The following is an 11,813-nucleotide window of genomic DNA, read 5'->3' as shown; positions in this document are numbered from 1 at the left end:
GTGAGGCTTACCTAGTCCCTAAGACTAGGTGCCATCATGATATCCAAATGGAGGAAAAGTTGGGTTGTGACACATGTACTCTTTCTCCAGAGGTATGCAATGAGGTGCAGGTGTATGTGCTGTCAATTGAGCTTTTTTGGTCTGAGGGATTGTCAAGAGAATCATCTCAGGTATGTTAAGGTTGTCGCTTCCTTCTTTTTGGCATGGTCCAATTATATAGAAGAAACGAGCAAGCACACAATTTCCATAAATAACTCTATTCGTAGAAGTATTATAGGTGCCTATATTCTTGAATTTCCATGTGTCCTATTATTGTATCATCTGTTCATGGGTCTCAAAAAAGTACGTAAGTTGAAAAAAGTTTATTTCATGATATTAATCAGAGGTATAATGGTCTTATGATGTTCTGAGAAGTTTTATTAACGTACTTCTCATGCATTGCATTCATTTACATGTGCATTTACCCATGACTCAGACGTTGTTATATACGCGTATATATATGGAAAAAGGTTACGGCGTTATATACGTATCACCACCTGATCAGCTGGTTTACGATGATGATGTTGCCCACTGTGGTTGAAATGATATGATGGGATGCCCTCAGAGGCTTAATGATGTTATGTACGTACAGACCTTGCATTACATGACATTTATACTCATATGCATGACCTTATAAATATTTCATGATTTACAGAGCTATCCAGACTTACAGGTTGAGTACCTTAGTCCATATTTCTTTCATATCATTTATATACTTATTTACATGCCTTACATACTCAGTACATTATTCGTACTGACATCCTTTTATTGGGGGATGCTGCATTCATGACTATAGGTATAGATAATCAGTTGATGATCCCTCATAGTAGACGAGATTGGCATTCAACGAAGGATCGGTAAGACTCCACATCATTCGGAGCGTAGCCGAGTCTATGAGTCGTCGTGTTAGAGTTTTTCTACAGACTTATGGATAGGCCGGTACCCTATCTCATTTTATCTCAAATAATCGTAGAGGCTTTGTAGACAGAGATTTAGATTATACAGTATGTCAGAGGCCTTAATGACTCATATGTATTGATGTTTTAAGAACGATAGTTTATTGATACATTTGCCAACTTACAATTGTACATTACGAGTTGTGGCCATGTTGGCCCATGACAGTTACAAAAGGAATGAATGAGTTATAGAGTGGTTCGCTCGTGCCACTATGGCATCAGGTGCCAGCCACGCCTTCCCAGGTTTGGGGCGTGATAGTTCGGCACCAACTTCCCCACCTGCTACAACTTCGGCTGCACTACCTGCACCAATTTTAGTGGACGATGATAATGAGGTCCCGGATGACGGACGAGAAGGTGATACTCGGGTGGGAGGTTTGATGAGATCAAGAAAGCCCATAGTTTGGGAAGATAGATTTGTCAGTGAAAAAGCCTACCACAAATTTTGGGAATGGTAGCCACAAAGATCGCTCACCCTCGAGAAGCAATTCATAGAAAGAGATCTTATACCCCATAATCCCAATATGAAGAAACAATTTGATGAAAGAGTGGGGTGGAAATTTTTCACTTGTAAGCTACCGGAGGCCAATGAGTACTTAGTCAATGAATTCTACGCCAATGTTTCCCACATCAAAAAGGGCACCTATGTGACCAAAGTGCGGAACCGGAAGATCGGATTTGATGGCAAGACACTGAACACATATACCGGGTTCGATGATGTGGATGATTCCCTATACTTGGAAAAGGTGGCTTTAGATGAGGCAGCATGTCCATGGCTTGCGGAAGTGATAGCCATCCCCTGGACAACACTGGCTTGGCTTACATCTGGGGTCCAAATAGCTAGAAACACTCTAAGCTTTAAAGCGAAAGGGTGGTGTACATTTGTCTGTAGCCGGCTAGACCCATCCCAGCATGACAGTGATATCCCAGTCTCCCGGGCAATTGTTGTGGCTTCTATTATGGCGGGGTACCCGATAAATGTGGGAAATCTCATGTCAAGAATCATCACCAAGGCTATCGGGAAGGACAAAAGATCATACCCCTACCCAAACTTTCTCACCATGTATTTAGAGGACCAAGAGGTAGAAGGGAGGGATTTTAACACAAAAGTAAAGCCGAAAAGGCCTTTCTCTTGGCACAGCCTTCAGGGAGCAAACAACCCCAAGTCTAAAGGCAAAGCCACTACCTCCACTGGCCAGTCTGAAGAGCCAAGGTTAGTGGCCATTGGGTCCGAGCCTTCCGCAGCTGAAGGCTCTTTTGATGCTATGTCACCTCCATCATTCGGGCTTTTTGTCTCTACCCCATTGTCTGTGCCTTTCTCCTTAGCTTACCCTCAGACTGCACTGCGAGTTAATCAGACTTTATCTAACATCAACAACTGGATGCAGGTAGCTACATCAAAGCTATCTGCCTTATTCAGTGCAGTCGCAACATAGGCCGCTCTAGCATAGCAACAGTCGCTTCCATAAGTGGAGGATTCATTGAAGGAGCTTCTGTACAATCAGAAGAACCTCCTGGACAACCAACAGAAAATCCTGGAGACTTTGGGTATTCATGAGAAAGTGATCAAGGAGCTGGGTTAGTAGGTCAAGAAGTTGAAAAAGACTCAGGCCGCAAATTAGGCAATGGAGAGCTTGATGAATGATGTTGCCAAGCTCACTTCTGTCGGGATCATCCACTTCACTTACTAATGGAGGACACTGTTCCAATAGCACAGGCACCAGAGCAGGAGGCTGACAGAGAGCCTGTAGGAGGATTTGTGGTGCCCTAGTACGAGGACTTAGAGATATAGTTGGAGGATCCAGAGGGAGCTGAGGACCCCATGCCGACAGAGACCACATAGGGAGTTTTCTTTACTCTATATCCCTTCCCTGATCTTATTTTTGCTTTTAGCATTGAGGACAATGCTAGATTTTATTTTGGGGGTGGTCCTATTTTGATTTGATTACTGGCATGTAATAATTATGATACTATTTTTCTTTATTTTTAATTATCGTTATTTTTCACTTTCATTAATTTTCACTTTTGATATGTATATAACTTTACCATTCCATATATATATTCATTCCCATTTTGTATATATTTGTTTCTTTCCATTATTGTACATATTCATTTCACTTTCCGCAGTTTACTTTATAACTTCTTGTGTTCTTTTTCCTTAATAGCTTAGCTTTTTATTTCCTTTAGTAACTTGTTTTTGAGTTCTTAGCTTCGTAATCAATAAGCCTTTGGTATTCTTAATGTCACGGTTCTCTCCAAAGGTGGATGTTGTGTGAATCGGGTGGCTCTTCCCAATGATGGATGGCGTGACAACTTTCTTAAGGGATTAAGTCTGTTTTTCTTTTTGTTTTGATATGTAGTAGTAATTAATAAAAGTGTCTCAATAAGGCTTCACTTGGGCCTAGCATATTTACCTTGACCTCATGATTAGAAACAAGTTGATTTGCAAAGAATAGTTCTAGTTGTGACCTTTAGACTCTTGTATTGACTAAACAATCATTGAGTGGCTTCTTGGAGCCATTTGTGTAGCTCAATCTTAGCTAGGGTTGTTGTGGGCCCTTGACCCTGTTCTCTTTAGCAATCCAACAGCTTCTGAGGTGAGATATTGATTTACAAGTCCAATCCCCGTGCCAATAAGTCTAGAACTTGCATTGAATGTTTGTGTAGGCGAAATTCTAAATGTAGCTCGACTTGAGAAATGATTATAGGCTCTCCTTGATCCAATTTGAAACATGAAAGCATCCATATCCTACCATATATGATATCCCTAGTCAACCCCGTTGAGCCGAAGCCTTTTTTCTTTCAATAACTATGATACAAGCCTTTATTTGTTCTATAATGACCCTCTCTTGGCACCCGATCTCTCCTTAGCATTCACAATTGACAAAAGCATAAGTTTGGGGGAGAGACGAGGGATGTGAAAGTGAAAAAAAAGGTACAAAATAAAGAAAATAGAAGGCAAAAGAAAAGAAAGAAATGCCAAAAATTCAAAAAGAAATTGAATAGTATAGAATAATGAAGGGATTCAATGAAAATAATCATGAAAGGCTTGAAATAATTAGAAAATGAGAGAAATGATTGTCACAAACAAGAAAGAGTGACAGTATGTCTCTCTAGTGCCCCTAAGGAAGAAGAAAATGACTCAAAGAGTCAAGAAAGTGTGAGCCGAAATGAGAAAATGAAGTGCTTAAGGAAAGATGAAACTTTCATAGACCGATATACCATACCTTGATCCAAAAACCTTCATTACATTCCCACAAAAGCCCTATAGGATTTCGAGTTGAGTGACCTTACAATAGTGGTAATTCACATAAGGGGCAAGCTTGTGGTACTTAAAGCCGGACTTGTGACATTCTCTTGTGAGAGATGAGTGTACTTCTTTACAATCTCTGTTTTAAGTGTCATATTCTATAAAGTGAGATTTTCTCATGGAGAGTAGAGGAGGAGGAGTTTGGGTCCCACAATGACCTACGTAGTAGAGCGAGCTTCCTTGGTGAGTTAAGTCAATTCTTGATGCTCTTGTGTCGCACTAGAACTATGGTATTCAAAAGGTTGTGTGTTGTTGATAATGCATTTGTGTTGAGGATAATTGTTAGTCCCAATTGATGCTTGATTAAGTCACCTTAGGATAACTGAAATTTTCCGTTCTTTTTCTTGTGGAGGCGGGAATTACTTTGTTTGCTTGAGGACAAGCAAAAGCTTAAGTTTGGGGGAGTTAATAACTAGGAATTTTAGCATATTATTTGCTCTCTTTTGCTTAGGTTTTGGGTCGAAAATGTGTAAAGGTATTCCCGAAAACTGACTTAATGTGCTTGCTTGTAGTGTTTGGTCAAAATGAGGCAAAGAAGCCATAATCAACTAATGAAGGAGTCAAACTTACATAAATCCAAGGCTAGGACTGGAGCACTGACAGCAGCAGAAAAGAGCGGCCGCGTAAGGACTACTACTGAGGCAACCACTATTACGCGGTCCGCAAAAGTGAGATTCAGAGAGGCTGTTTTTGAACTCAAGAACCAACGCTGACCGCGATGGAACGCTGAGATCTTATATCAAGGTTCACAGACTCTACATTTTCGGCTTAAGTGAAGAACGCAGTCCGCGTCCAAATTAAGCGGTCGCATCTGTTTCTCACGCGGACGCGGTTGAAAATGCGCGGTCCGTGAATTCTAGCTCTACCCAAGCCCAGCTATGAAGAAACGCGGATCGCGCTTATTATCACGCGGTCACGAAAGCTCAAGCGTAGATGCGGCCAGAATTACGCATCCGCAAATTCTCTACAGGGGCATTTTTGTCGAAAAATTTCAGCCTAGTATAAGTAGAACTTTTTGACATTTTTAGGTCAAGTTATGTTTTGCTGAACACATGAGACAACTAGTTTTTCCTATTTGGGAAATTTTGTACCAGATTTACCTTATAACTTTATATTTTCATCTTTTAATATAACATTATGGATTTTATCTTTGATTTGTGTTATTTTCATGAGTAGCTAAACCCATAGCTAGGGTTGTAACCCAATCCTAGTGTGGATATTTAATGGGTCTTGAATTTTAGGGCTTAATTATTTATGGGTTAGTGATATTTAGCCTAATTCATGCTTTAATTGTAGAATTGGTGGTTGCAAACACTGATTTGTGCCTTTATGACTTAGACTCTTCTTGAGAAAGAAGGACTAAGTCTAGGAAAATTAGGCTAACAAGGAATTAGGGTGAATTCAAGAGATTAATAGCCCCAATTAAAGGGTTAAACCTAGAGATAGTAATATCCGACCTGAGACAATATCATTTGTTATGCATGAATACCCATTTGGACTTGAGACCAAATCGAGCAAAATCACTCAAACTACCGAGAGGTATAGAGTGAACACTTATGTGTGATGGTTATATCACGACCCCAATCATAACAAACTTACCATGAATTCTCGATACTCGTTAGATATCCACCTAGGCGGAAGTCACTACCCTAGTCTCTTTTAAATCTTTGAAAACAACCAACAAAAATATTGTACTTAGTTTTAACTATTGCATGTTATAGAATAGAAGTAGAAGTAGAAAATAAAACCAACCATTTATGGAAGTACAATTAAGAGCAAAACCACATCTCTACTCGGATATAAACCTAACTCCAAACTCATTAACTCCGTGTGGATTCGAACCCTACCTTTGTTGGGTAAAACTGCATCGACCATCCTTGCTACTCTATAGTAGTGCCGGTTTGGAACTGATCAGTAAGATGTACCCAATCTATTCCAACAATACCCATTCAAAATAAATTCCAATTTCGAAAATACAAATGTTTTTAATTCAAGCTTAGACAGGCATCATTGGCATGGCATTTTCAGTTTAATCATTCGACCATATCCAACAAACTAACATTTAATAGTAATTTCTAAATCGAATTAAGGTGCTCGATTTTTTGAAACTCACTTTAGCTCAATATATGCTTTAAAAACTGACATTAATTGAACATTGTTTGGATTAAAATGACATTTGGGCTTTTTGATAAATATTTTATGTTTGGGCTAGTTTGGTTGAAATAGTTTATGTAGTGATAGTTTGAGTAGTTTTTCCTAAAAAATAAGGAAGATTAATTAACAGTGGTTTTGCTATTGGACATGAATTTGTGTATTGTAATTGTGATATTTTAGTTATTGAGTTGGTCTCATAGGGGCCAAGTTTGCTGATAATTATTAGTTTCCTATTTCACTGTTTAGCCAAGGAATCTTTATATAAATAACATGACAAATTTATTATTATTATTTTATAAATTATACATATATTATATATTTGCGACTATTAGTTTTAGTGGTTCATTGAACTGCTTTATTAATCAATTCATTCTTGGGATTGATATAGGTGTACAAGTGCACATGGGTAAAATTATTTTCAGTTATCAAACTGCAAAAGGAAAACATAAATGGATGTATGAAGGAAGTAATTTTACCATCACTCGACGGGTGATGGTGTCAGCTTTTATTTTAGGAATTTTTACCTTCTATAGCAAAGGTTAACATTTTATTTATTTTAAATAAATACCATTTAAAAAAATTATATTCTATAGATACCTTTTAAGGTTTATAGTAAAATATTTAATTTTGGTTACTTCCTGGTCCTAAGCCACTAAATACGCTAATCAGTTACACTATTTTCTTTCTCTCTCTACTTTGATACATCCTATTCTCTTGCCCCTCTCATTAAAATTTCTCTGCTACGTCGGCGGTGACAACCGTGTCTTCTTTCAAAAAATTCTTTAAAAATCTGTATTGTTTCGATCCTAATAGTTTGCTTGTTTCGTTTGTTTATCACTGTTTTGTGTGTTTGGAGTCTTTAAGTGTCTTCTTTCTTTCGATCCTAATAGTTTAAGTGTCTTCTTTCGTTCGTTTGTTTAAGCTTTCAATTCGTCATTCAAAATCAGAACCCACAAATCAATTTCGTCGTTCAAATTCAATCTCTATGGGATTTCGGGTACTGAACTCTCCAATGCCATAGGGGCAAATCCAAAGGAGATGAAGCCTCTGATCGACGACAACGTGGGAACTTTGAGATTCGGGGTTTTTGCTCGATGCCGGATTCGTCGGAAATTAGGGTTTATTTTTTAACAAAGACGATTGATTTTGGGGCTGAACAACTTGATTTCTGTTAATATATTTTAATGTATTTTCAACGTATCACACTGTATTTCCATGTATTTCATTGTATTCATTGTCTTTTTTTCCATTGTAATTCAATGTATTTCGTTGTATTCCATGTATTTTATTGTATTCACTGTCTTTTTTTCTCATTGTATTTCAATATATACCATTGTATTCTATGTATTTCATTGTATTCACTATCTCGCTATATGCCATGAATGTATTCATATTTTTTTTAATTAATATAATCTATGTATTCAGATGTATTATATAATTTCTTTGAAGATTGCTATATTTTTGGGGTATTTTTCGATTGAGAATATTTTTTATAACTGAAAATACAAAATTTGTGTGTTATAATTGAGTTTGTTGAGTTATATTAGGAGTCTATTATGTTAATTGATTCACTTTCCGTTTTAAAAACAGTGTAATCCCCTATTTTACGCCGTGAATACAGTCGAATACAATAATTTGTCCAGTTGTAATCTCATGTTTCACTCCATGAATACAGTCGAATACACTCGAATACAACAACTGATTAGCTGGACTTCCCTGATTCACGCCTATTTTTGCTACTGTATTCATGAATACAATAGCTTAAATACATCAAATACATCTTATAACCACATAAAAGATATCTATAATCTGTAATATAACAAATGGTATCTATAGATGACTAATTACTACTAAAAGGTAGCGCTTTATGAAAATTTCTCTGTAATAAAGTCCAACATAAGATGCATGGAAATCAAGTAGTACGTCCATAATAGTAGCCCCTACACCAAAGTTCGTGTGGGCCCGTTGCACTCCTCACTCTTTACATGGGCCCATCTCTCCCTCGTTAGAACAAGTATCCTATGAAATGTGCAGGTCATAAATAGAGAAAATAAAAATCAAGATTGAAAATTTAATGGAGTGTCAAAATTACAGTTAACTTGTAGTAGTAGTACGAATATTTCATATACACAGTTAACATAATCTTATTTTTGAAAGATTCTTGGGAGATTTAGGAGTGGGAAATGTCCTGTTTTATTCTTATCTTAATCTATCCACATAGGTTGAAACAAAGGGAATGATAAAAAGTTAGAAGATTAGCATTAACAAAAATACCAACATACTATCTGATAACCCAAAATCTTTACAGCCGTATCCGCATCTCATTAGAGTTTAAAGAAAAGATCCTATAATCAAGCTTGGTAATTTGTACTACCCACCCCCACCCCCAACCCCCAAATTAATTATTATGGATATTTAATTCCAAAATGGACATCTCTTATCTTTGATCTTCAAATCCTTTCTCCTTCCGACCATTCTTTTTCAAAACGCCTGCATATTCCACAGAAAACATATTCAATTCTTGAAACTAAACAGTTAAAAAACTACTTGACATTTGTATGTACTAGTAATGTTCAGTTGCCGTACCTTAACTTCATAAAATGATAAATCAATTCATTTCTAGAAATCACATGGAAAACTATACTAGTACAACAGAACTAGAAACAATAATCCAGGGCAAGGAAAAATGGCTTTTTTGCCTCGAAAGAAGTGAAATTTCATAGAACCAATAGCAAAACAAAGACTCCTCCAGAAAATCTGAAAAACGAGTAACACAATACATTTTCGGAACGCAATTCAGAAACCACATAGGAAACTATATGCAGTCAGTATAACTAGAAACCCGCAATTCGGGGCCAGAAACTTTTTCCTCGAAATAAGTGGAATTTCATACGAGAACCAATAGCAAATCAGATTCTATTTTTCTTTTTTAAACAGATTAAAAAGAAAATAATATCTTATGAAAAAAGGCATACACTGTAAAATTGTAAAAAAAAAAAAAAAAAGGAAAGAAAAAAGACAATAATTTTAAGGAGAAATATAATACGGGAGGGATGAGACCCCTCTGCTACAATACTCTAAAAAAAAGACAATATTCGACCTTATGAAGCGTCAATCCAAATTAATCAAAGCAGAATTAATGTCAAGTGAATTTCAGACACCGAATACTTAAGAAAAAAGAAATAAAATAGAATAAAAGAATTTACCATCTGATTTGCAATGGGGAGGATCTTCAAAAAGAGAAAGAGAAAGCTGTTTATGAGCCAAACCAATATCAAAAAGAATAAGACCAGAGGATGGATTATCAACCATAATTCCTTTAACTGGTAACCATACAAAAAGCTCTTGTTGAGAAAGGCCTTCTACTCCAGCAAGTGAACCATAAGTGAGATTAGCCTTCACTATACTGTCATAAAAGGCCATAGTATCAAACTTAGTCAAACAAGGCCCATCTAGAAACACTTCAAGAAGTCCACTATCTGAAAAATTGTAAGATTTCACTTCTTTAGGAAGAAGTCCTGCTGGTAACCCTTTGGATTTAAGGAGATCATGAATTGACTTAGCTCCTTCACACTGTGAAAAACACAACAAAAACAAGAGTAAAACTAGTGGAAATTGGTTTTGAAGAAATGCCATAATGAGAGAGAGAGAGAGAGACTCTTTTTTTCAGGATGGTTTAAGGTGTGGTTTAAGGAAATGTGGAGGGAGTTTTGAGAAAAGGGAAACAGAAAGACTGTTTAGGAAAGGAGTATTTCAAGGCTGATTTTACTAGCCTTTGACATTAGGGCGGATTTATTGTTAAATTCATCCGAATCTAATGTTTTCGAATAATTATTAGATTTTTATGAGGAAATACATAAAAAGAAATTAAACATATATTAGATCAAACCGTATAATTTTAAATATATAATATGTTATGTACTAAGAACTTTAAAAGTTTAATCTGTCAAATAAAAATTCTGAATCCGATACTTTTTGACAATAGGATTTCATTTGAATTGATTGATTTTGTTTTATTTTGGGCCTTAATGACTTCCAATCTCTTATTTTTCTCCTTACTATAATTAAGATCATGGGGTCACTTGAATTATTATTCTGTGTCACGCTGGCTATTATATGGAGTATACTTTGTGCTTTTGCAAAATCTGATATCATTATCCTCCCAATAATTTACAAGGAAACTTCCGATTCTCCTAGCTATATGGATATTTTCCAACGTAACATCAATTTTTCTTTTTAATTTTATTTTACTCTGTATTTATTTCAGGATTAACTCTTCTCTACGTAAACATCATTTGATTTTCACTATCCGTACTAGGTTTCATTATTCAACGTGGTCTCAAATAATGATGACAATTTATTATAATAATATTGCCAATTTTTTCTCTATTTTCTTAAATAGATTAAGTGGATGTAATTATACTCCTCTATACATAAAAAGTGTAAAACACCGAATTTTGACATTTTATTTTTATCGTCATAATACAGTTGGTCTTGAGTTGATCTGTCCGTCATAACAAACAAATATACTACTTAATAAGGTGGGTAGTAATTGCATTGATAATATTGTGTTAATAATTATTTACCCCTAAAATGGTACAGTTGAATTTATACGTGATTTATAGATAAGTGAATCGATTTGATCCTAAAATGATACAAGAATCAAACAAAAATGTAAGGCTTAACGTTCAATCGAGATAAGACGATAGAGATCTTAAGCCCGGGAACAGAGCTTCCGGAGGCAGTAAGAACAATATAAATAAGCAAGAAAGTGAAATGTTATTGAGCTTTGAACAAAGTCTAATGTGTGCTTGTCAGAAAATTCGTGTGCCTTTCAATGATGGTAGAGCTCGCTATTTATAATTGTACCTAGGAAACAAAGTCCTAGGATCAAGCCTCCCTCCCCCTCTTAAATGACAATTATGAACAATTGAAGAATGTGTAACGGTAGGCAATACATACCTTATTTTCTATAACAGACCGTGCACTTGATACTATAGAATATTTTTCATTAAATGCTATCAGGTATAAACATTTACTTCGTCTTTATGAATATTATTCTCTCCGATAACAAGCTATATCATTGCCCCTCGGGCCCAACTGTCTTATGTGTTCAGCTTCACGTGTCACTTTCTCATGCGAACATTAAATATGAACATATTTTACTGCATACAATAACATAATTCGCCAAAGGTAAAGGTCGGTCCAATAGCTGTTACTAATTCAGATCTTTCCCATTAGACCCCTAAAAGTTTCAATTAGAAGCTCTTTAGCTCATGACTTCCATGTATAACCTGTTCTTAGGCATCGTATGCTATTAAGTAGAGAAATTATTCATAGCTAAAACCGTTTTC

At 36.0% G+C, this 11,813-nt stretch overlaps 1 protein-coding gene across 1 annotated transcript; it reads right to left on the bottom strand.

Annotated features, from left to right (window-relative positions):
• Window positions 1–8,696: 8,696 nt before the first annotated feature.
• On the bottom strand, window positions 8,697–10,239 carry LOC107814875 (uncharacterized). Its single transcript, XM_016640370.2, has 2 exons — window positions 9,666–10,239; window positions 8,697–8,949 (listed from the first exon to the last, which is right to left on the bottom strand). Exons 1-2 carry the CDS (start codon window positions 10,093–10,095, stop codon window positions 8,897–8,899), a joined length of 483 nt encoding a protein of 160 aa, XP_016495856.1. The 5' UTR covers window positions 10,096–10,239; the 3' UTR covers window positions 8,697–8,896.
• Between the last annotated feature and the right edge of the window lie 1,574 nt (window positions 10,240–11,813).

The sequence above is a fragment of the Nicotiana tabacum genome, chromosome 10 (assembly GCF_000715075.1).
Source record: "Nicotiana tabacum cultivar K326 chromosome 10, ASM71507v2, whole genome shotgun sequence".
NCBI lineage: Eukaryota > Viridiplantae > Streptophyta > Magnoliopsida > Solanales > Solanaceae > Nicotiana > Nicotiana tabacum.
This window is presented reverse-complemented; position numbering and strand designations above follow the sequence as displayed.